Source organism: Mustela putorius, unplaced genomic scaffold (assembly GCF_011764305.1).
Source record: "Mustela putorius furo isolate JIRA1106 unplaced genomic scaffold, ASM1176430v1.1 tig00537227_pilon_pilon_pilon, whole genome shotgun sequence".
Lineage (NCBI taxonomy): Eukaryota > Metazoa > Chordata > Mammalia > Carnivora > Mustelidae > Mustela > Mustela putorius.
Window position 1 is genome coordinate 2,334,789 of NW_025422368.1, and position 25,510 is coordinate 2,360,298.

At 48.7% G+C, this 25,510-nt stretch overlaps 1 protein-coding gene across 4 annotated transcripts; it reads left to right on the plus strand.

Annotated features, from left to right (window-relative positions):
• The first annotated feature begins 1,897 nt into the window (after positions 1–1,897).
• Positions 1,898–18,693, plus strand: CALCOCO1 (calcium binding and coiled-coil domain 1). Of its 4 annotated transcripts, XR_001176689.2 has the most exons (17): positions 1,898–2,028; positions 4,184–4,365; positions 4,909–5,011; positions 5,792–5,982; positions 8,360–8,518; positions 8,920–9,068; positions 11,119–11,209; positions 13,357–13,512; positions 13,718–13,972; positions 14,439–14,564; positions 15,056–15,151; positions 15,537–15,645; positions 15,869–16,068; positions 16,477–16,583; positions 16,831–16,902; positions 17,118–17,421; positions 17,570–17,796. XR_001176689.2 is itself a non-coding variant. In XM_004774585.3 (16 exons), the coding sequence occupies exons 2-16, from the start codon at positions 4,210–4,212 to the stop codon at positions 17,748–17,750; spliced, it is 2,151 nt and encodes a 716-aa protein (XP_004774642.1). In that variant the 5' UTR covers positions 1,898–2,028; positions 4,184–4,209; the 3' UTR covers positions 17,751–18,693. The 4 variants fall into 4 exon arrangements, 3 of the variants coding, with proteins under 3 accessions (XP_004774642.1, XP_004774643.1, XP_004774644.1); XM_004774585.3 differs by lacking the exon at positions 17,118–17,421 and having other exon boundaries at positions 17,570–18,693; XM_004774586.3 differs by lacking the exons at positions 16,831–16,902; positions 17,118–17,421 and having other exon boundaries at positions 17,570–18,693.
• Positions 18,694–25,510: the final 6,817 nt, after the last annotated feature.

A 25,510-nucleotide genomic window follows, 5' to 3' on the forward strand; every position in this document is an offset into this window, starting at 1 on the left:
ACAGACAGAGATCACAAGTAGGCAGCGAGGCAGGCAGAGAGAGAGAGGAAGGGAAACAGGCTCCCTGTTGAGCGGAGAGCCCGATGCGGGGCTCCATCTCAATACCCTGGGATCATGACCTGAGCTGAAGGCAGAGGCTTTAACCCACTGAGCCACCCAAGTGCCCCTGTCCCTTAACTAATTAATAGCACTGTTTCTTAGAACAATGGAAGTTGGTATCACATACCAGCAGTTTTCGTGGTAGAAGCTCGATATACTGTTTGTGCTTGAATCCCGATTCTACCATTTACTAGTTAGATGATGCCAGGTAAGTCACTTTAATTGTGCCTCAATCCTTATCATATGTAAAATGAGGATAATAATAGGACTTACTATATAAACCTGTCATATCAAATGGAAAAATTCTTAGCATAAACACATTGTCAGCATCCAAAAAATGGAAAATGTTTTTGTGTTTTGTTTTGTTTTGTTTTGTTTTTAGCTCCAGCTGACACTGAATTTTCTTCCAAGTCTTTTTTTCTGGGTGGAAGACAAAAACCAAGAACACATGGGACATGGGTCCCTGAACAGGCCCCATTCTTAACCCACCCCAGGACCTTGAGCCAGCTCCTCATCCAACAGCTTATTCCCCAACTCATAAATCCTGACTAATGACACAGACATGTCCCCTAATGTTTGTGAAGCCCAGTGACTTATTGTTAAGTGTTTGGAGATCTTCAGATGAAAGGCACCCAAAGGCAGGCACCAGACACCCTATCCAGTAGTAAAAGCAAAATACTACCAAAAACTTGGAAAAAGCAGAGGTTCCTTAACTTAGTGAGCAGAGAATTAAAGCAAGCACCCAGGAAGAGCAAGTCAATCCTTAGACTGTAATCCCTTAATACAGAGATGGAGAGAGAGATCATTTTGAATGCCTCGGACTCCCTAGAGATTCCTGGAGGGTCCAAGAAGGGGTAGGCAGGAGGATGCCCAAGTCTTTAATTTGACTTAGGTTGTGGGAGGAGTGTGAATCTTTCACCTCTCCTAAATAAAAACAAGAGTAGTAACATGTATTGTTATCCTAATTCATTTAAGCCAGTTAAAAGGCTTGGGCAAACCAGCCTAAGTGGCTTGTTTGTGAGTCCTGAATTATGAACTCACATAATTGAATTATGTCAGTCTCCCCTTTCAACCTCATTCTTTCTTCCCCTTCCCATCACCACCTCCACCTCAGGCAATGGTCCCCTTCCTAGACCTAGAGGCCACTCTAGGAAAGCCCAGTCCTGGTGTGTATTGGCAGGCCCCTGGCACTGAAACCTTCGAGGGGTGGGGAGAATTTATATATATGCACACACATAGTGGTGCATACCACTGTTTTTACAGGGGCCGCCCCTGAGGTCGAAGCAAAGAAGAAACTGCTACCACAACCAGTAGTTCCCCGTCCCTAAATAGTAGGTAGCTGGGGGTCGTGCAGCACTGGAGTTCTACCATTGCATAGATTTGATACTTTTAGAACGGTTCCTTAAGCATTCTGGGCTTTAATGTCTTCATCTGCAAAGTGCGGATAACATTATCCACCCCAATGCTAGTCGTGAAAAGCAAACCTGAGCACGTAACGCAACGTGCTCAGCACCCCCGTAAAGCTTTACGTAGGCGGCGTTAGGGCCCTAACTCCTCCCCACCATCCCACCCACCACGTACGTTACAAACCAGCAGTCGCCACTAATACAGCCGGCCCCCTTTTGAGGAATCATGGGCCGTGAAGTCCTTTGGTGAACACACCCTCGTTTACAGTCATGGACGTGAGAACTACGCCTCCCAAGTTGCCGCAGGGAGGTAGTCGCCAAGGCCGCCCTCTGCTCCGCCCTCCTCACGCACGGCTTCCTGGGATATGTGGTCCCAGATCCTAGCCAGCTCTCCGACAAAAGAGGGCGGAGAAACCACAAACCCCAGAAGGCCTCGCGTCCCTTCTTCTCCCTCCCCTCCAGGAGTCGGACTGCTGTTTTTGTTGTTGGTGGAAGGTGAGGGAACAGCTGATCGGAGAGTGGGGTAAGAAACTTGGCCTAATTTGGGGGCGATCTGATGCGGGGGGGTCACCCCACTTTCCAGTCTGTGGAAGGGTAACCTAAGGGAACTGTAGAAGGGAGATGCCGGAAGTTTTGGGTTTTAATACTTTCCGTAGTGGAGAAGCCACCCCTACTGTTTTAAGAGTTCTGGGTCTCAGGGGGGCCCCCCGATCAGGAGGGTGCCCCCTAACTGTTTTCACCTTCTCCTCGGTCCTTCTCTATAAAGCTTGTTACGTTTCAGGTAGTTGGGAGAAGCTGAAATATTTACTCATTCTCTTCCAGGCAAGACTTGACCCTCGCAAACCTTCCCTTTCTCCTTACCCTCCCGCCCCAATCCAAAGGCCTTTACTGCGCTGAATCGCTGGGGGAAAAAAACCTCCCAAGTGGTAGAATGTTAAGGAACTCTAGAGCCCTGCAAAGTTGGGAGGAGGGACTCTCGCCTCCCTCTTGAACACTTGAATCTAGCTACACTCATACACTTTAAGTGCCCAGAGCTTTGTTTCGGGTCTGGCGAATGTTTCCAGCTGTTATGGATTTCTTTGTGGGGCATATTTGGTGTTCCCCAGGCTTAGATCTTTGCAGACAACTCATCCCTACTTAGACCATCAGAAGAATTGTATTTGGAGAAAACATAGGCTAATTTTGACTGGGGGCTTTTCAGAGATCAAACCCCCAAGATACTTCTTGTCCTGAATCCAGTCCTTATTTTGGAGGGAGAGGTTGCTTGTTTTTTGAGAACTGGCTCACCTTTCCTTCTCTACTGAATTTCTGTTGTTTTTTAAAGTCCTGGGCCCAACTTCAGCCTGACATGGAGTTGTGATGTTTAGGGGTGTGCACATGAGTACCTATGGCTGATTGGATGCCATCTTCTGCAGCTGACATACAATGAAGATGAGTGGGCTGGAGAGCAGTGATGGCGAGGGCCGTCTCACAGCCTTAGGCTGAGGAGTTCTGTTGATAATTGTTGTTCCTCACCCCATACGCATAGTTCCACCCAACTTGGAACACCTCTTCCTCTCAGTCCCATCTTACAGCATGCCTCCAGTTCCCCATCCAGGCACTTAGAATCGAGGCCAAAGGGGGCAGAAAGAAAATAGGAAAATACTGCAGCTGGGTTAACATAGTCAAACCAGTAGGTTTCTAGTTCTGTTCCCAGCAAGAGCTGAAGAAAATAATGTTAGGTTCTGTTTGAATTATCTCTCCCTTCTCTCAGCATCACATATATATTTCCCCTTCTCAGGGCCCCTTACTTCCCACCTTCCAGGCTATTCCCTACCAGGGGTGGGGCTTTCCTGGCTCCAGGCTCCCACATTCCATCTCCCCACACCACCACGTTCCTGCCGAGTGTTTCACTCCACCCTTGAAGCAGCCGCCTCCAGAATTCTTAACTTCCTGGAGTAATGAAGTGGAGAGAAAAAACCTGTCTTTCCCTATATCCTCCCTTTCACTTTGTCTCTTGAATGAGAGCAGAAGCTTTTTTTTTTTTTTTTTAATTCATGAAGGTGGACAACTCTGAGAGGGGAGAGAACTGGGACCTCAGGGGCCTGAGGATGGGACTGTTGATCCCCCCGAGCCACTTTCCAGCTCTGAAGACTCAGTCTTTACTTTCTCAGAGATTAGTTGTTGTTTTCAGATGTCATGAGTCGTCCTGGGTAGAGCTGGAGTGTGCAAGGAGACCCACTCAGAATGAGGGACCCCACACCTCAGTTGGATTTTGAATCCAAGAGCTGAAAGATACGGGGGATGGGATGGGGAGGTGGAGGTTGAAGGATTTGGAATGCTCAGGATGTTAAGAGGTAGAAAAGGAGGGACTCAGAAGGCAGAGCCCTGGATACTGAGACTTGGTCAATGGGGCTGTGAAAAGGGAACAGAAATGAGAGAGAACTTAACTCTAGGAAGAATCTATGACTCAGGAAAGGAACAATGTGAGACAGGATAGGGACTGACTCAGAAGGCCAGACCTATGTTCTGGAAACCAAAATGATACCTCCAAAGGGTTGTCTAACCCTCAGGGGCTGGAAACGAGATATGCCTTCATCTCCAGGTGTAGTGACAGGAGCTGTGAGTAGGTGGATATGGAGTTGGGGGGAAGAAGAGTTGGATTGGAGAGATTGTAGGATATTAACCCTTTATTTCAGAGGAGGGCCGATATCTTCAGGGCAGGATGGAAGAATCATCACTAAGCCGGGCACCTTCCCGAGGTGGAGTCAACTTTCTGAATGTAGCCCGGACCTACATCCCCAACACCAAGGTGGAATGTCACTATACCCTTCCCCCAGGCACCGTGCCCAGTGCCAGCGACTGGATTGGCATCTTCAAGGTATCTCTGAACCTTCTTTTGGCTCAGATTTATGGGCCATGAGTTGGTTGGAATAAGGGGAGTGACTTAATCCTTGGGTTCTCAACCTCATGTTGGTAGAAAAGAAGGGAAAAGATGTCACAGGTAACTGAGGGCTTCTATGTAAGCAGAGCTCATCTTCTCCCCATCTTACCTCTGCTCTCTTTCTCTTTTTTTAAGATTTTAGTTATTTGACGGAGAGAGAAAGAGAGAGAGAGAACACAAGCAGAGGGAGTGGGAGAGGGAGAAGCAGGCTTCCTGCAGAACAGGGAGCCCAATGTGGGGCTCGATCCCAGGACCCCGGAATCATGATCTGAGCCAAAGGCAGACACTTAATGACTGAACCACCCAGGTGCCCCTTAGCCTTCCTCTCTTCTGCCACAAAATGTCCCTCCACTTTGGCTGTCTCTCATCATCCCTGTCCGTATAACAGCATCCTGTCCCTGGTCAATCCCTCAGCCCTTTCTGCCATTCATAGCTTATAGTTCCATCACTTTACCCCTCTCCCACCATGGTCCTTCACAGGTGGAGGCTGCCTGCGTTCGGGATTACCATACATTTGTGTGGTCTTCAGTGCCCGAAAGTGCGGCTGATGGCTCCCCTGTCCACGCCAGCGTCCAGTTCCAAGGTACGAGGGAATATGGAAGGTCCAGGATGGAGAAGCCAGGGGCATAGAGGTGTAGAGGAAAGTGGGCTCAGAAACAAAAGTTAGGCACAGACAACAAAGAAGAAGAAGTGCAAATAAAGAAAATAAGAACTATATCCAGCAGGGCTCAGCAGACATAGAATTGTGGGATTATTATAGAATCAGGGACTTAGAGATGGAAGGAGCTATAGAGGACCACTAATCCTGCCTCCTATGAAAAAAAAGAGGAAGTCCTCTTAGGGAGCTAGGGGTAGGGAAGGGGGAAGGAAAGGTGGGATCAAAGATTAAGAAGGTGGTGTTAGATTCTGAAAGACCTGGTTTTGTATCTCAACTCTAATACTTATGAGCTGTTTGGCCCTGGACAAATTACTTAATCTCTCTGTCTACTATCTTAACAATAAAAGGGGGTGCCTGGCTTAATAGGTACAATATGAAGGTTTGAAGTGATACAGGTAAAGGGTTAGCGTAGTGCCTGGTACAGTGTGGGCACTCAGTAAATGGTAGCTAGCATCATGACGATGATGGTGATGGAAGGTAGGTTTGGGAAAGAGAGGAAGGACAGGACTAGGCAGAAGGGAGGGACAGGAGTATCCCAGGATATGGAAATACCCTGTGGGAAGTGGAGAGAGAACAGTATATGGAACAGGGAACAAGAGGCTAGAGCCAAGGGCAGTGGGTGATAAGTCACATCAAGGGGAAGGGAGACGTGTCAAACACTTGAGGGCCTGGGATCATATCCTGGGTCCATTCCTCTTCCCACAGCCAGCTACCTGCCCAAACCTGGAGCCCAGCTCTACCAGTTCCGATATGTGAACCGCCAGGGCCGGGTGTGTGGGCAGAGCCCCCCTTTCCAGTTCCGAGAGCCAAGGCCCATGGATGAGCTGGTGACCCTGGAGGAGACCGATGGTGGCTCTGACATCCTGCTGGTTGTCCCCAAGGCCACCGTGCTGCAGGTGAGAACAGTACAGCAGAGCTGCTCCTAGGCTGAGGAATGGGTGGGCAGCAGGGCAAGGGACCCCTTCTCACCTAACCCTCCCCTGGGCTCTGGCCTCAACCAAAGACCTTGCTGGGAGTTACACAATCTTGCCGTTTAGAAAGTCTCGGTCTAACATAGACACAAGCATGTAGGGCAGAAAAGCAAGCCGCCCACAGGCCACTGTCACTCAAGATTTCATAAGTACTTTTTGAGCATTCCTCCCAAGTGCCACATCCTGTTCTAGGCCCTAGGGGAAGATATAAAGGGTGGAGGGAGGCCACTCCAGGGAAGGAATGTTCAGAGGAAGGGGAGGATGAGACCTATGTCCAGGACAGGTGAGGAATGAAAGCAGATAGTATGGCCCTAGATAATATTGGAGGCTCTCGAGCACTTGAAATGTGACCCGTCCAAATTGAGATGTACTATATGGGTGAAATACACAAAGGATTTTGGAGACATTGTATTTTAAAAAGTAAAAGATCTCAATAATTTTTTATATTGATTACATGTTGAAATGATATTTTGGGTAAACTGGGTTAGACAAAATATTATTATGGTGAATTTCACCTGTTTCTTGTTATTGTTTTGAAGTATCTACCAAAAAATTTAAAAACTTTGTGTGGCTTGTATTCTTTGCCCATTGGACCAAATAGACCAAACAGAGAAGAATTAGAGAGTGAGGGCAAATGTTGGCAAAGACTTCCTAAAGGCAGAGAAGGGACAGGGACAGTTGGGGGAGGAAGTACATACACTCCCCAGACAAGAGGACAGATTTGAGAAGGCTCAGGAGGTGAGAATGAGTAACTTGTCTGTGATGGAAGTAAATTCTTGCCTTCTAGAACCCTCTGAACACACAGAATCAACACAAGAATAGGAAGAAGATGTTTGTATCTTAAGTCAGACATGTGTGCACTCCTACCCCATAATCAGTTTTGTTGTTTATTTATTCTAATTCCAGCGTAGTTACCATACAGTGTTATGTTAGTTTCAGGTGTACAATACAGTGATTCAGCATTCCTTCCATTACTCAGTGCTCATCATGATAATGGTGATAGTCCCCATCACCTCTTTCACCCACCCCCACCCACCTGCCCTCTAACCAGCAGTTTGTTCTCTGTAGTTAAGAGTCTCTTTCTTGGTTTGTTTCTTTCTCTCTCTCTCTCTTTTTTCCCCCATGCTCATTTGTTTTGTTTCATAAATTCCACATATGAGTGAAGTCATATGGTATTTGTCTTTCTCTGACTGACTTATTTCTTTTGGCATAATACTCTGTAACTCCATCCGTGTCATTGCAAATGGCAAGACCTCAGTCTTGCTTATGGCCAAGTGAAAGTTGTGTGTGTGTGTGTGTGTGTGTGTGTGTGTGTATACCATGTTTTCTTTATCCATTCAGTATTCAGTGGACACTTGGGCTGCTTTCATAGTTTGGCCCTTGTAAATAAGGCTGCTATAAACTTAGGGGTGCACTTTTCCCTTTGAATTAGTGTTTTCATACTTTTTGGGTAAATACTTAGGAGTGCGATTACTACATCATAGAGTAGTTCTATTTTTAACTTCTTTTTTTTTTTTTAAGATTTTATTCATTTGTTTGACAGACAGAGATCACAAGTAGGCAGCGAGGCAGGCAGAGAGAGAGGGGGAAGCAGGCTCCCAGGACCTTGGGAATCATGACCTGAGCCGAAGGCAGAGGCTTTAACCCACTGAGCCACCCACGCGCCCTATTGTTAACTTCTTGAGGAACCTACATACCATTTTCCGCAGTCGCTGCATCAGCCTTCACTCCCACCAACAGTGAGAGAGTTCTTTTTGTCCACATCTTTGCCAACACTTCTTGTTTCTTGTGTTTTTTATTTTAGCCATTCTGACAGATGTGAGGTGCTATCTCGTTATGGTTTTGATTTGCATTTCCCTGATGTTGAGTGATGTTGAGTATGTGTCTTTTGGCCATCTGGATGTCTTCCATGTTCTGTTTTTACATTTGTTATTCTCATTACAATTACCTTTCAACAATATATACTAAGAGATCACTTTACAAATGAGGACAAAGACACGGAGAAGGTAAGTAGCCCATTCAAAGTGAAATCGTAAACCTATATCTGTCAGGTTCCAGAATAGATAAGGTAAAATTCAGGGAGCCATCCCTTTTGTCTGCATGGATTAAGAGAGACTTCTTCCAAGGTTTCTGGAGCTGGTGTGTCTGGTGGTGGGCAGGCTTCAGTAACACCCCAAGGCTCCCCTTAACTCCCCTCTTTATATCTGTACTGATATAACTTCCCAGCCCCGAATGCATCTGCATAGTGATAGCGACGGGAGCATCACAAACACAGCCCACCTCTTCATCCTACCCCCTGTAGAACCAGTTGGACGAGAGCCAGCAAGAGAGGAATGACCTGATGCAGTTGAAGCTGCAGCTGGAGGGACAGGTGACAGAGCTGAGGAATCAAGTCCAGGATCTTGAGACTGCTCTGGCAACCGCCAGGCAGGAGCACGCTGAGCTGATGGAGCAGTACAAGGTGGGAGTTGGGCCAGGTGAGGGTGGGGCCTGGCTGCTCACCCAGGGTCCAAAATCTAACCCAGTGAAGATGGAAAAGGAGAGATACTAGTGGACTTTTAAGATGGTTCTGGCATCAAAAATTAGCTTTAGGGAATAACAAGTGGGATTAAGCTTGAGGTGACAGGAGACACATCGCAAACATAATGTGATAAGATTCTTTGCTCGCAGTAGTAGTGAGGGAGGGTGGAGGTGGCCATGTTCACCAGCAAGGGAATGTTCCCTTGCAGTTTCTTTCTCAAGGAAGGTGACAGGGTAGAGGGGTGAGAACAGTCAAATTCTGGTATGCTCCTCCTAAGGCCTTGTTCTGTTCTTTGAGAGGTGAGTCTCAACTTCATCTTTCTGAGGTAACCTTAATTCCAGGGGCTTTCCCGGTCCCATGGGGAGCTCATAGAAGAGAGGGACATCCTGAGTCAGCAACAGGGAGACCATGTGGCGCGCATCCTGGAGCTGGAAGATGACATCCAGGCCATCAGTGAGAAAGTGCTGACAAAGGAGGTGGAGCTGGACAGGTGAGAGGACCTCCTCTGCCCCTGTTCCTTCCTTTCATTTCCTGTCACCCCCAAACTCCAGCCTCTCATTTCAGGCAGCAGGCGAACCCGCTGTGTCATGTGGTTATCCCACTTACAGGGGAAATCTTTTCCTGCCGAGCTCTTCCATCTTTCCTGATCCTATTCTGTATTCCTTACCTTCAGAAGTCATCATAGTTACTATTTATGGTACAGCAAAGGCTAAGCAGGAGCCAGGAGCGGAGGACTTGGAAGAAGAGAATGGATAGAATAATCAACATGAGATAAGAGAGGATGGATGTCAGATTTTACCACAGCAAAGATTAGAGGGGCGCCTGGCTGGCTCAGTCAGTGGAGTGGGTGACTGTTGATCTGAGGGAGGTGAGTTTGAGCCCCTCATTGGGCACAGAGATTACTTAAAAATCTTTTTTAAAAAAGAAGAGGGAGCACCTGGGTGGCTCCGTTGCTTAAGCATCCAACTCATCAGTTTCCGCTTAGGTCATGATCTCAGAGTTGTGAGATCAAAGCCGGTATCAGGCTCCACGCTGAGCCCAGAGTCTACTTGAGATTCTCCCTCTGCCCCTCCCCCCAACCCCTGTGCCCCTGCTCCAGTGAGCATGCACATACAAAAGCACTGTTTCTCTCAGTAAATAAATATATTTTTAAAAAAATAAAGAAAGAAAAAACTATTATTTGAAAAATAATAGAAAATGAAAATAAATTCAAAAAAAGAAAAAGACTAAATTCCGTTCTCACTGTTAGGAAATGTTCAAACTAATGATCCAGGAACATTACAGAATCTCCTGAAAAAAGGCATGAGTCATAGAATGTTAGCACTGGGAGGAATATAGGGTATTTAAGAGGGTGGCTACTTCAAAAAGCAGCCTCTTTCAATATCAGACAACTGTCAATTTTTTATCTCTTGGATTGAACCAGACTTTCCCTTCTAGAACTCCTTCCTCTTACTTTCCTCCCTTGGTCCTGGTTTAGACCTCTGGAGCCACACAGAATGAATTTCCTTCTTCTACCAGACAGCTATTATTTCCACCGGATAGCACAAATATTGAACACTGGCCATGCCTGTGCTTCAGATTTTCACCAGGAGAAACACCCTAGTTCGTTCTTTCATCAAATCACACAATTAAGCCTCTTTCATTCAGGATCGGCACATCTAATATCTATTTTTTAAACTCCTTAAAGGAAAGAAGCACATGAGCCAAGGCCCAGAGTAAAACATGAGTTACTCCCTGAGACTTCTCCAGTGCAGAATACGTTAGTCTTGCCCTAGAGAGCTACTTAATGTCTAGGTTCTAAATCATGGACTAGAAAAGCTGGGATCAGACTGAGCGTCTGGAAGAGATCAGGGACTGTCTAGACCAGGGGTCAGTCACCAATGGCCCATGTGCCAAATGTGGACTTGCCACCTGTTTTTGTACAACCTGTGAGGTAAGAATGGTTTTGACAATTGATTAATGGTTAAAAAAAAAAAAGATATGAAAAGGAAGATAGGAAATTCATATTTCAGTGTTCATAAATAAAGTTTTATTGGAACAGCCATGCCATTCATGTACATGTGCTCTGGTGCTGCTTTTATACTACAGTGGCACAGTTGAGTAGTTGCCACAGAATCCTCCCAGCCTGCAGAGCCTGAAGTATTTACTGTCAGGCCCTTTACAGAAAAGTCTGCCAACTTCTGATCTAGGTCCAAAGTTTATAATCAATCATGGCTGTTCCTTGCCTAAAAAAAGACTGGGTTCTGGTCTCTTGATGGAACGAAAACAACTAGGAAGCTATCCACAGAACATTCCTTAAAATGATACATAAAGAGAAAAGCAAAACTTTTTTCTAGATTGTGCTCTAGAACCAGGAATCTTGGGTACTTGGGGCTTACAACGTGATCACCGTGGCCTGGGGATTTGAACATCCTAAAGACAAGTGGAGGTCTGAGCCTAGAGGAGCACCAGTAGAAGAGCTCAAGACAGAAGTCTGAGTCCCTCATTGCTTCTCTGGTGACCAGTCGGTCATCTGACGTTCCATCTCCCCACTCACACAGGGTGAGGGACACAGTGAAAGCCCTGACTCGGGAACAAGAGAAGCTCCTCGGGCAACTGAAAGAAGCGCAGGCAGACAAGGAGCAAAGCGAGGTAAGGGCTCAGAGTCGGTTCGCCTTCTGAAGTGTCCCTGCAGTGTTTACTAATTAAGTCCTGTCTGAGTGCTAAGCACCAGAGTGGATAAAAATGTTAAGAGAACATTGTATGCACTCTCCTAGAAAGCATAAAATGTACACCCAAATAAGTTTAGTCAAAGTGAGATATGTTAAGCATCATCAGGGAAAATGATAAAGTGTTGTGGTGGGGTGGCCCTGGGTGGTCCCATGTCAGGCTCCCTGCTGAGCAGGGAGTCTGCCCCTCACTCTGCTGATGTTCTCTCTTCCTCACTCTCTTTCTCTCAAATAAATAAATATAATCCTTAAAAAATAAAAACTAAAAAAGGGAGCATAGGGGTTCTTGGCTGGCTCAGTCAGCAGAACGTATGACTCTTGATCTCAGGGTCCTGAGTCCAAGCCCTACTCTTGAGCATAGAGCTTACTTTAAAAAAAAAAAATAAAGGCAAAAGTGGGGAATAAACTGGCCTAGTATTTTCCAGCCTTTTTGGCTTTCTGCCCCACCTCCCCAGTAAAGTTTTATGTCTTCTGTGAAACCTCACTAAAGATAAAAGCAGTATTTTATTACTATAAATTTATTTTTATAAATTCAAATGTACAGTGTTGACTTAGGAGGTAACAAAGCAATAAGGTAATTCTGATAGATGCCAGACCTTGAAATCAGAGGTTATAGGTAACCGCTCTGTCAGCCTCAGCAGCTAGAATATTTCTGTATTGTATTTGGGTTGTGCAGTACCAAGGACACTTTGAGTCTCACACACAAGGAGGTGCCAGGGACAGCCATTGTTTGACTGTCCACCTAGCCATCTCAGTGTGCTTTTCAGTTCAATAGAAACTTCATTCTGAGGTTTGCACAAAAATTAATTAACCTAGAATCATATGGCAGTGGATTGAGACTTGTATTAACTTGTGAGTCTGTGTGTTGGGTTTTTTTGGTTTTTCTTTTTTAATAATTTAGAAGAAGCTCGGATCACATATTTGCAGAACCTCTATATGGCTTCCTCCAAGCCCTAGGCTTCTGTAGAAGAATATGTGAAAACCATTTGCTCAGCAGTGAGGAGTAGGGAGAATTTGAGTAGACAGAGATGAGAGGGAGGCCATTCTGGAAACAGAGAAATATGCGGACAAAGGCTGAGCGCCCAGAACACTCAGGCAATTGAATGTGTGGGTGAAGAGTTTGAGGTAAGGCCTAGGTCAGATTGGAGAGGACTTGGAGTTTAGTCTTTATTCTGTAAGCAGTGAGCGACATCAGTGATTTTCAGGGGAGCGTGACACGTACTTAAAAAACAGAACTTTAAAGAAGATTCATGTGATTTTCTTATAGGAGATGAACTACTTACGGGATTATTCAATAATCCAAGTAGGATATGGCCAGGGCCGGAGCTGACATGGTTGCAGTGATAGCAGAAAAGAGAAAATGGCTGTGAACAAGATGGAGCATGAAGAGTCCGAAAGCTTTTTCGTGGGTCGTTAAGGAAAACAGAGCCAAGCAGGCATAGCACCGACAGATCCAGCCTGAGTGACCTGAGAAATAGTACCATGGGTGGAACTAAGAGCAGAAAGGAGTAGAGTGGGAGGTAGAATGTGCTGAGTTTGAGGGCCTTATGGTACATCCAGACTGAGTTTTGATCTAAAAGGAAGAGCAGATGGGCACCTGGGTGCCTCAGTCAGGTGAGAGTCTACCTTCGGCTCAGGTTGTGGTCCCAGGGTCCTGGGATAGAGTCCCACATTGGGCTCCCTGCTCAGTGGGGAGTCTGCTTCTCCCTCTCCCCTGCTTTCTTTCTCTGAAATAAATAAATAAAAATCTTTTTAAAATAAATAACTAAAAGGAAGAGCAGAGAAGCAGAAATGCTGCATGGGATACCTAGATGCATGTAAGAACCTGCCCAGGCTGGGATACTGGTACCTCATGTTGGGAGCTGGAGACTGGATATTCAGGACTGAGTGGCTTTGAGCTGAGACCCTCAGCTGGCTGAGAATGGCTGGGAAGGGCCCACAAGAGCTGAATACTTAGGTTTGTGTTAAACCTGGAAAGCAGAAACTTGACCTCTCTCATCACAGTGGTTCACCCGCCAGCCACCCCAAATACATAACACCCCTTTCCTTACCTATTTACCACTCCATCAGGCTGAGCTCCAAATGGCACAAGAAGAAAACCATCGCTTAAATTTGGAGCTACAGGAAGCAAAGGGCCGGCAGGAGGAACAGGGTGCTCAGGCCCAGCGACTGAAGGACAAGGTGGCCCAAATGAAGGATACCCTAGGCCAGGCCCAGCAGCGTGTGGTGAGTGAAGCCCTCAGGCAACAGGAAATAGAGGAAGTTCCAAGGGCTCACTATAGAAAAGTCTGGGGGAAAAGACAAGGCTGGAGATGGAGCAGGGCAAATCTTGAGCCCAGAGGCAGTGGTGGGTAGCAGGGAGCCTGGTAACCTCTGTGGCTCACGAGGGACTCATTGGGAACCCTAACTCCATGTTCTCTTGTCTGCTGAGGCCGAACTGGAGCCCCTGAGGGAGCAGCTTCGAGGAGCCCAGGAGCTCGCAGCCTCAAGCCAGCAGAAAGCCGCCCTTCTCGGGGAGGAGCTGGCCAGTGCAGCGGGAGCCAGGGACCGCACAATGGCCGAGCTCCACCGCAGTCGCCTGGAAGTGGCCGGAGTCAACGGCAGGCTGGCTGAGCTCAGCCTGCACCTGAAGGAGGAAAAAAGCCAGTGGAGCAAGGAGCGTGCGGGGCTGCTGCAGAGTGTGGAGGTAGAGGGATGGGGGCACCTGGCAAGCTCACAGCCACTGCCCCCACCTCCATGGGGCCAGAGCCCCTCAGAGGACAGAGGGATGAGGATCTTCAAGAACTCAGGGATGGGGAGGGGCTCCAAAGGAGGTACAGTTAGTTCACTGTTTAGGGACGACCTGTCCCTAAGCAGGGTGCCCCTGTCCCTTGTAGAACCTTCCTTGGTTACCATCTTGATTCAGAAACATTTACTGCCCCAGGAACCGGGCCCCATCAGTAATGCCCGTTCCTGATTAGCAAGGCACCTTCTGGCATGTCCCTTCCTTCACTGAGAAGTATAGGGAATGGGAAAGCCAAGAAAGGGAGAAATTGCTCCCCAAATACTCATTTAAATAAAAGAAGGAGCACAGTGAGCAATGGAGTTATTGCCAGTAGTGTCTGTTTTCCTTCACCTTTCCCCTCCCATGTTCCTCTTCGGCCACGTCACAGGCGGAGAAAGACAAGATCCTGAAGCTGAGTGCAGAGATACTGCGACTGGAAAAGGCAGTTCAAGAGGAGAAGACCCAGAACCAAGTGTTCAAGACTGAACTGGCCCGGGAAAAGGATTCTAGCCTGGTGAGGCATGCAGCCACCCATGAGTCCAGTCCTCTGGCCTCCTGAGGCCATGGTGCCCCTTCTTGCTGTCTTGGGTGTGGGCTCAGAAGTCCTGGCTGCTCACTCCATGTTGAGTGGTCTCTTCCTTGCACTTGTCCCACGGCTCGTTGGTTTGAAAGGTACAATGTCCCCTTCTGTTCTCAAGACACATATCCTGAGCCTCTCAGGGGTGACTTAGGAGAATTATAGAGTGCCCTGCCATGACCAGGGCCTCTGCATCCCAACCCCGAGGCCCTCACCCAGGCCCACACTCCAAAGGCAAAGTCTGGGACTCAGGCAATTGCCTCCTGTGATCAAGACGGGAGTCATGGAAGAAGCATGTCGGGACTTCCCTTGTGTGAGTTGGGGCAAAAGAAGGACAGAGGCACAGAGAGACATGGTTCTAGGTTGGTGGGTCCAGGTCGCAGAGCCTGGCTTCCTGGAGGCACATTCTAGGCTCCCCACTCCCTCAGGTGCAGCTGTCAGAGAGCAAGCGGGAACTGACAGAGCTGCGGTCAGCCCTGCGTGTGCTCCAGAAGGAAAAGGAACAGTTGCAGGAGGAGAAGCAGGTGCGAACCCATGACTCAGGCTCCCTGGATGCCAGAATTGAGGACTTGAGGGCTGGGAACTTCGGATCTTCCTGCCATCTCTTGGCTTAGAAACTGTTATCTCTGAGAGAGCCCAGAGGTGAAAAATGGGACCATGCCTCCTCTCGTTGGCCGATTTGACAGGATAGGAGAGGACTGCCAACAGGGAGGGAGAGATGCAGGGGATAAAGAAGGGCTCCCGGGTCGGGGGGAGTGAGGCTCTACTTTGAGGTGCCCCCCACTGTAGGGAAGGCATCTCATCCTGAGGAACTGAGAGTTCCTCTTGGGTGCCCAGGGAGGTGGGATCCGCAGGGCAGCAGGGTGGGCACCCTCCCAGCCTCACCCACCTCTCCACCCCCAACACCAGGAGCTGCTGGAGTACATGAGAAAGCTGGAGGCCCGCCTGGAGAAGGTGGCAGACGAGAAGTGGAGTGAGGGCGCTGCCACAGAGGATGAGGAGGCGGCCTCAGGGCTGAGTCTGTACACCCCCAGTCTTGTGACACCACTTCCCCTCACCCCATTTCCTTGCTGGGGAGAGCTGCGTGTGGCCCCTCTGGGAGCTGCTTCCACCTTTTGTGTCTTGCCCTTTTCCTTCCCAGACACTGGCCCCTGTCTAGTTTAACCTTATCCCTCATCCAGAGGAGACAGCCCAGCCAGCCTCTAACAGCTCATCCTTCTGTGCCCTCTCTTCACTGACAGGCTGCCCAGCGGCTCTGACAGACTCAGAGGATGAGTCCCCAGAAGACATGAGGCTCCCTCCTTATGGCCTGTGTGAGCGCGGAGACTCGGGCTCCTCTCCTGCTGGGCCACAGGAGGCTTCTCCCCTGGTTGTCATCAGTCAGCCGGCTCCCATTGCCCCCCACCTCTCAGGGCCAGCTGAGGACAGCAGCTCTGACTCGGTGAGCAGTGCAGAGAAACAGAGCCAGGGGCACTGGGGAGGGGGAAGGGGGAGGGTGGGTCATATCCAAGTGGCCTAGCCTCTGGAGCAGTAAGTCTTAGCTTCACAGGGCTCTCTTTTTACCCTGAGGGAGAGGAGGCAGGCCCAGCCTCTCTTCAAGGCCATCCAACAAATAACACCCCAAAACCCAATCCAACCCAATAGCCTTACTGCTCTCCACCCCTGCTCCCCACTTTGCTTCTTACCCGCCGGTCCCCATCAGAACTCCTGTCCTGCCTCACTCCTACTGCAGCCCACTGTCCACTTGTCTGGGCCTAGACTACTCTTCTCTCACCTGCTCCAATGGGCTGCTACCCTGTCTTGGGACCCTCACTACCCCAAAACCCAGTCTTATCTCTTTGGTGCCCAGGAGGCTGAAGATGAGAAGTCAGTCCTCATGGCAGCTGTTCAGAGTGGGGGTGAGGAGGCCAATCTGCTGCTTCCTGAGCTGGGCAATGCCTTCTATGACATGGCCAGGTGAGTGCAACATGGGGAGACCAGGAGGGAGGTGGGAGGATGCCAGTGGAAAGGGCATCCGGGTGCATAGTCCCCATGCCCTTTACCCAAGCTCCCTCTTCTTGGCCCCAGCCAGGAAAAGGTATGGTTGACACAAAGTCACCCACCACTCAAAATCCCAGGTGCCTTCAGGTCATTCCTGCCCCCATCTTACCAAGGCACATGTGCACTCGGGCCCTGCCTTTAACTGGCTTCTGTGTTGTTCTAGCACCATCTTCCGTGGAGCCCAAATTGCCCTGCATCCCCTCTCTCCTGCCCCTTCCCCCTCCCCAGCCACCAGGTAGGTACCTAGGCTATGTCTGGGGAGGAAGGGAGGTGGCTGATGCCCCCAGGGATGCGGTGAGAGAGAAGACTGGAATCCATCTGGCCAGCTCTGAGATGTCCCTCTTCCCTGACTCCCCCAGGAAGCCCTCTGGGTGATGCAGCTGCTGGGGGGGGTGGCGGGGGGGGTTCAGGTATCAGATTGCCCCATGGGCCTTCCCTTTCCTTTCACAGGTCAAGAGGGGAAGGCAGGGGGAAAGAGATTTTATCATCTAGCCCCCAGCTTTGCCTTGAGGCGAGATGGGCTCAGGGCAGGGAGGGGGTGATGCTGTCATCCTTCTCAGCTGGAGCAGGAAGATGAAGGACGATGTCAGACTCATTTTCAGCCTCATTAGGCAGCAGACGGAGATGGAGGGAGGAGAGCAGGGGGCTGGGGGATGGGCCGCGCACTACACAGCAACTGGCAGGGTCTAAAGAAGAGAGGACATGGAAAGCCAGGAAACCAAGCTCCAGGAGTGTGGCGAGAAAGATGCTGTGGGTGAGCGGGGGAGAGAGAGCCCCCAGGGAGCTGCCTGAGGAACCAGGGGACCTGGGAGCCCAGGGGCATGGATCCCTTTCCCCAAGGTCCATAAGGCAGGAGGACACTGGAGCGCACTGACCCTCTCCTTTCCCTCTGTCTCCTGCAGTGGCTTTGCAGTGGGTCCCTTGTCAGAGGCCAGCACTGGGAGCCCTGCCACCCCACCGCCATGGAAGGAGTGCCCCATTTGTAAGGAGCGGTTCCCGGCCGAGAACGATAAGGATGCGCTGGAGGACCACATGGATGGACACTTCTTTTTCAGCACCCAGGACCCCTTTACCTTTGAGTGAGCTCACCCCTCACCCCAGGACATGCCCAGATACACTTACACACAGACACACACTCACGTACAGACATATACTTAGGTCTAATATCTTTCCTGATACGCGGGGCTCCATGATATTCTGTTCCCCAAGAACCGTTCTCTGAACCGTGTTCATCCTAAGCTCTTGCCTTCATCCTGTCCTGCCTGGGGCTCTTCTGTCCAGGCAGGGGCCCTCCTTGGAAGCAGTGGCTGACTTCACCCCCTGAAAGCTGTTTGGGAGGAACCAGGATGGAGGAGAGCATCCCCCGGGGACTTGAATCACCCCCTCCTAGCCCTGGTTGCTCTGTCACTGACACGAGCCACCACCCCACTGCCACCACACTGCCACAGACACACACACACAGGCACTCGCACTCTCTCTCTCACACACACACACACACACTGCTGCCCCAAAGCCAATTCCTGGGGCACCCCACCCACTTTTAGTCGGGGTCTGTGCCGGTTTACCTGGGTTTTCTCAGGGTCCTGCATGGAGGCGGTGGCGGCATGGGCATCATGGCCTCTTCAGGTCTCTCTCAGTTCTGAGTTTCAGTGGTTCTTTCTGTCCCCCCCCCCCCATCCCAGCCCCATGGCCTGCACCCCGCCCCAGCCTTTCCCACACCATTAGGTATGAAGTTTGGAGGTTTCTTTTGTATTTTTGAGGTTTTCTGTACTCTAGCTCCTGCCCCTCTCTGCCATCCCTCCCCCAGTGTCCTCACATGGAAAGAAATAATGCATTTGTGCCTTCTGTGAGGGATGGGGGGAACAAAGGGTCCCAGGTGTCCCCATTTCTCACCCCTTCCTCCCTCTCCAGGCTCCCCCACAGCAATAAGAGCTTTCCTTCATTATCCCTCCCTCAATCTGTAGTTTGGACAAATATATTTATATGATATGTATACCAATTCTAATAAAATGTGTTCTTATCATGAGGTGTGACTAGAGCAATGAGGGCCCAGATGCCTGGCTCCTGGACCATACTGGGGGGGGAGACAGTGCCTGACAGCATTTCCACATTGTGCCTCCTGATAGGCCGAGGAGGAGAGGGGTTTTTGTCTCAGGTTGGGGGGCTGGGGTCTGGCTTGGAGAAGACTGCAGTGGCCGGAGGGCAGGGCGGCAGGAGCAGACTGATGGGTTGACATGGGCCCTGACATGGAGTGGGGCGGGGTGGGACCCAGAGTTGTAGGCCCAGGTGCATGTCTCAGAAGGCAGAAGTTTCCCCTGCTCAGACCTTCACCCTCCATAGCAGCCATCCCTGTACCGTGGGCCAGAGGCAGGCATTACTCCCACCAGCAGTTCACCCCTCCTTGAGGAACCACTTAGTAAAACATACCCTAAACTGCGTACTTCTATAGCCTATTTGATATTCCTTCCATCCCTTCCTTCTTTTCTCCCTCTGCTGTCGTCCTCATGTGCACGTATGCACACTCGGACTCCACTGTCACAAAAACATACCCATCCACTCTAACCAGCTTCACAGGCTAGACATACACACAGCATCATAAAGCATTTATTAAGGACCTATGTGCTCACCAAGGCTCTCAGCAGCACCCAGCACCGGCCCTGCCTATAGCCATCCCAGAAGCTCCCTTAGGAGCCACCCTCCTTTTTCTTCAGTGCCTCTGAGCTGGCAACCTGCACTGATCTCTCTCTCTCCACCCACCTGAAATCCCCCCAATCCACCCTCCTCCCAGCCCCACCTGGATGACATCTTCCATCCTTCCTTCTTCCTTCCCGTCGCTGTCTCCTAGCAACCTCATCTCATTCCCTGAATCCCTTCCAAGGAAATTAGAGATAATGGATCTCTCCTCTCTCCATCTCAACTCCTCTTTATTGATCCTCCTTTAATGAAAGTTAATTATAACAATGATTTAATTAATAGAATCCCTCTCTTCCTTTATTGCTTCCCGTATTAAGACTATTAATAAATACGAGCTGGGCTGACAGAGGCATCCATCACCCGCCTGGGATTCCCCCCATCCCTCCTTTTTCCCTCCCCCTCACCCCCTTCCTCGCTTGGCCTATAAACTTGCCGGGGTAGTGGGGGTTAATCAGAGAGGAATTATGAGCCAACATCCCCAGCAGGAGGTGCATTTAATGAAATCACTTGTGATTTATGTCTGGGGATGGCTGGGGAGGGAAGAATCTGGAACCCAGACATCCTGGCTTCCAGAAGGGTGCCCCACCTAGTGCAAAAGGAGGGGAAGGGAGACAGAAACAGGGTCCCAGAGCCCCTGCCCCCATCCCGCAGCCCCTGCCATGCCACTCAGACTGCTGCCCCGCCCTGGAGCCATATGGGTAGCCACACTAGGCCATTGACACAGGCTGCCTGGCTCATAGTGCTTACACGAGATGCAGCATAGGTATTCTTTCCCACCTGCAGAACATCACAGGGGTCATTCTCACCATCCATTCTCCCCAACCCAGTTCTGCCTCACCTTCCCCAACCCACTGTACAGTCTGCTCCTCCACGAAGTCCCCCAGGTCCTCATCAGACCCCTTCACCTGGATATCTAGAGTTCCCAACTGCTCCTTTTTCTGTCCTTCGTGTGTCTTCCTGTGTGCTCTCTACACGTTCAGGCTGGGAAGTTTAGAGCCAGTTCTCATCCTCACTCATGATCTGCCTACCCCAGGATCTAGCACATAGTCCCTGACAGACACAGGGAGCTCAGGGAGGATAACTGACTGCCTGCACCGGGGGCAGGGGTGGGGGTGGGTAGCAAGACACCCGGGTTCCAATTTCAACTCTTTCTCCTACTTTCTGTGCCGTGTTTGGCAACTTGGCCTTTCTACTTGTTTCCCTTCTGGGATGGATGGTCTCTTCTGCCTTGCCTCCCAGCATCCATGCAGAAACTGTTGGATCTGAATGGGCTCTAGGCCCTAGTATGAAAGGAAAAATCCAGACCAAGTAGCAGATAGGAACTGGGGTGTCACTCGTTGGTGGGAGAGAACAGTGGGAGAGAACAGTCACTCCCTGCTTGTAGAACCTCAGTGGCCGCCCAACTAAAGTGCAGGTCCCTTAGTGATCTGTCAGTCAGGGTCTCCACCCTCCGACTCCAACCTGCCTTTCCATTCCCATCCTACCCTAAGGAACCCTGGACTCCAGTGTCACGGAACCATGCTACCATTTTTTGCAGGCCTCTGAGCACATGCTTTCCCCACAGCTCAAAGGACGCCTCCTCCATGAATCCCTACTTGACTTCTCTCAGTCCCTCCCTGAGATGCCACATACAACCCTTTGTAAAAACACACCACAGCAGGCTTACAAGTCTTTCTCCTCTCTCAACTCTTATGTCTCAGGTTCCTGAAGCCCAGTCCGGAGACTGGCACATAAGGGCCAGTCCTTCCAAAAATAAATTTTGTAATTATTTTACTAAAATATTTCATACATACAGAAGTATATATATGTCCACATAAAAGGAATGAGGAATAAAACAGGGAGCATCACTGCACTCACTAAACAGCTTTAAAAAACATTAGCAGGGCACCTGGGTGGCTTAGTCATTAAGTGTCTGTCTTCAGCTCAGGTCATGATCCCAGAGTCCTGGGATTGAATCCCACATCGGGCTCCCTGCTCAGCAGGAAACCTGCTTCTCCATCTCCCACTCCCCCTGCTTGTGTTCTCTCTCTTGCTTGCTCTCCCTCACTCTCTCTATCAAATAAATAAATAAATCTTTTTTTAAAAAATAAAGGAAAGAAAAACATTAGCAATACTGTTGAAGTGCCCTGTGTAGCCTGAAAGAGTAAAATGTGATGTCATTTGGGATCGAGACATGTCATGCATGTTTGTGCTCAGAGAACTTTATGGAGTGCTCTTCACAGGTCAGGTGCTGGGAGTAGAGAAGAACAGTCAAAAACAGTCAAAAAACAGCTTCTAGCCAACATAAAGCAACAAAAACAGGAAAGCAAGATAAGCACTCCTGTAGAGACAGGCATGGTAGGCTCTGGGCCCACAGAGGAAGGATAATTAACCAAGACTTGGGGAGACAAAACTTACCATGGGTGACAGTGTAGAAGCTCAGTGTTAAAGAGACAGAAGGAACAGAATGTACGAAGACCTAACTGGCTCAGAAGGCTGAACACTCAGGTAGGGCTGCTGAGTGAAGGTTGTACACTGTGAAATGAGCCTGGGATGATGGACTGGGAGGTCTCAAACGTTCACTCAACATTCACTCAACTAATATTCATCGAGTGCCTGCTGTGTGGCAGGCGCTGTTCTAGGCACTGGGAAACAGCACAAGCAAAACACAAGAATGCCTGCCCTTACGAAGCTTACACTCTGTTGCCAGATCGTGGAAATCCAGAGAAACCAGTTAGGAACCCCTTGTAGTATCCCAGGCAAAAATAGTAAGCACCGAACCAAAGCAGTGTCAAGAGGAAAAGAGGCAGAATTCTTGAAGATGCAGAATTAATGGGACTTGGTGAAAATTAGATATGGGAAGTGAACAGGAGTCAGGTTGATCCCGAGTTTCTCATTTCAATGACCAGATAACCAACAAGGCCATTCGCCAAATAAATTGTATAAATGGAGAAATACATGGAGGGAAAATATGACTGGTGCAATTTTGACTTGTTGAAATTCCAATGTGTTTGTAATCTTCCAAAAGAGAGATCCAACAGGCAGTTGGATAGATAGATATAAGTCTGGAGCTCAAGAGAGTTTAGAACTGAGAACAGAGACTTAAGATCCTTGAAAGTAAAAGTGATGAGGGTGGAGAAAGATCACCCAGGTGTCCCTGCATGTAAAGTGAGAGGGTAAGGGGGCCAAGGGCAGAACCCACATGACTATCCACAGGAAAGGGAAATTTGGAGAACTCGAAGTCTTGGAGAAGACTGGGAGGATCGGTCAGAGGTAGGTGTGGCTGGTGCTGGAGAGTGGTCAAGGGAACGACTCCTGGAAACCACTGGCTTGGCAAGAGGAGCTTGGGGAAAGTGTTGGGGCTGGAACTTACCGTGCTGCTGAACAGCACAGAACCTACAATAGATACACAATTCTGACCCACAAGAATTGGGAATATATATGAGTCAAGGTGTCAGAAAAATCAAGGGCGGGAACCGAGATGTCTGGATCCAACATCAAAGAATTCCTACTGCTTCTGACTAGCCAGGCATGAGGCACGCTCTAAGCTGGCATTGTCCACTCTGCTAGCCACCAGCCCCTGTGACTACTGAACACTTGAACTGTGGCTAATCCAAATTGAAATGTTGGAAGTATAAATTGCATAACAGATTTCAAGACTTAATACAAAATTAAAAAAGAATTTCAAAGAAGTTTATATTGATTAGGCTTATTTAAATGATAATTGGGTATCTTGGGTTAAATAAAATATGTTAATGTTAGTTTTATCTGGTTCTTTTTTTTTTTTTTAAGATTTTTAATTTATTTATTTGAGAGAGAGTGAGCATGAGAGTAGAGAGGTCAGCAGGAGAAGCAGACTCCCCGCCATGCAAGGAGTCCGATGTGGGACTCGATCCCGAGACTCCAGGATCATGACCTGAGCCGAAGGCAGTTGCTTAACCAACTGAGCCACCTAGGCACCCTACCTGGTTCTTTTTTTTTTTTTTTTAAGATTTTATTTTTTTAAAAAATCTCTACACCTTGGGGTGCCTGTGGCTCAGTGGGTTAGGGCCTGTGCCTTCGGCTCAGGTCATGATCCCAGCGTCCTGGAATCAAGCCCAACCCCCGCGTCATAGGGCTCTCTGCTCCACAGGGAGCCTGCTTCCTCCTCTCTCTCTGCCTGCTTCTGCCTACTTGTGATCTCTGTCAAATAAATAAATAAAAATCTTTTTTAAAAAATCTCTGCACCCAACGTAGGGCAAAACATACAACCCCAATATAAAAAGTTTCATGATCTCCCAACTGAGCCAGCCAGGTGACCCTGGTTCTTTTTACTTTGTTTAATGTAGCTACGGGAAAACTTAAAGTCACAAATTTAAGACCATGTATTACATTTCTACTTCACAGTGCTAACTGAAGCCCTGTCCCAGAATGGGACCCCCGCAACCTGGACATCTCTAGACTTCCAGGATTCCTCCTAGCAGGAAGATACATGCCTGAAATTTCCAAGACTGCATACTAGACACACTTCTCTGCCCCATGCTACCGAGACCATAACCCAGGGCAAGAGATCCCAATGCTTAGTACCCCATGTCTAGGGGCTGGTCCTGGTCCCTAATATTTTTTTCCTTCCCCAGGTCTATTGATAATCAGGTAAGAGTAGAAATGTGCTATTCTAAGTCACAAAAGTGAATTTTTTTTCCAGGCTTAGAATCCAGAATCTCTCAACCCTAAATTTAGAAGCTATATCTTCCCTCTTCTGTCTCCCCTATTTCTCAACTCCCATGCTTTTCTAAAACTGGAAATCTCCCAGATTGGTAAAATCATGGTGGTGTGGCAATCAAATAGGTGTTAGAGGTCTCCAGATTTAATTTGTCATACTTCCTAACCATATGACTGGGAGCAAAACGCTCCATCTCTCTGAGCCCTTACTTGCAAAGTGTGGTTAACTCTCTCCTGAAAGGTTATTGGGATGATGATATGAGATCAAATGTGTAAAATGCCTTGTACAGAGCCAGGCACATGGTAGGTGCTTTATAATTTGGGGATTTGTTTTGTGTCTTACCCCTGCATGTTTGGAGAAATAGAGCAAACTCTGGTTTGCATGTGGGGACTGATAGGACCTCAAAACCAAAAGGGCACTTAGAGATATATTTCCAGTTGCTCACTCAGTACAGAAATTCCCTGGACTACATCCCTCATTGGTAGTCATCCAAGCTCTGCTTACACATCTCCAGGGGCCATTCATCGGTTCACTCAATAAATAAGAACAAGGCACTGTGGGAGCCACAAAGAAGGGCAGACACAGATCTTGCTGTTAAGGAGCGTATATATTAGCAAAAAAGATATATAGAGGAATAACTGTAATATAAGGTAAATGTGGTATGTGCCAACTGAGGTGCCATGAGAGGGTCAACAACCTTACAAGTTAATTTGTGGGCAAATAAAGGACAGCTCTAATATTAAAACCTCTCCATCCCAAGTTCAGAGGCTCCCAATTCAGAGCCCATTTATTTCATGGAAAATGGTACAAGATTCTTCCACACTAGGTCATGGGTCATCCTTAAGGAGGACATTTCTGTAATAACCTCAAAACACTAGGGTGGCCTGGGTGGCTCAGTTGGTTAAGCAGCTGCCTTGGGCTCAGGTCATGATCTCAGGTCCTGGGATTGAGCCCTGCCTCACCTCTCCTGAGGGGCCTGGGGGGGTGTCTCTCTTCAGTGGGGAGTCTGCTTCTCTCACTCACTCTCCCTATGTTTTTTCTTCCTCTCTTGAAAATAAATAAATAAAATATTTTTAAAAAAATTCTAGGAGGGTGTGGCCATGGAAAAGTCTAGAATGGAGGAATGGGAACATAAGTGTGGGGAGAACTGGATTAGCTGCAAGCTTTAGAACCTCTTCAGTATCATAGAATTTCTGAGAGTCCCTAAATCCCCATCCCACCCTCTTAGGAATACCAAAAATTCCTGCCCACTGGAAAACCCAGCACTTCCCTACTCTCAGGACTTATCCAAACGTTTTCTGTCTGCTTTTTCTTTCCCTTTTTCCCCATTTTCAAAAAGATTTTATTTATTTGACAGAGAGGTGCGCCTGGGTGGCTCAGTGGGTTAAAGCCTCTGCCTTCAGCTCGGGTCATGATCTCAGGGTCCTGGGATCGAGCCCCACATCGGGCTCTCTGCTCAGCGAGGAGC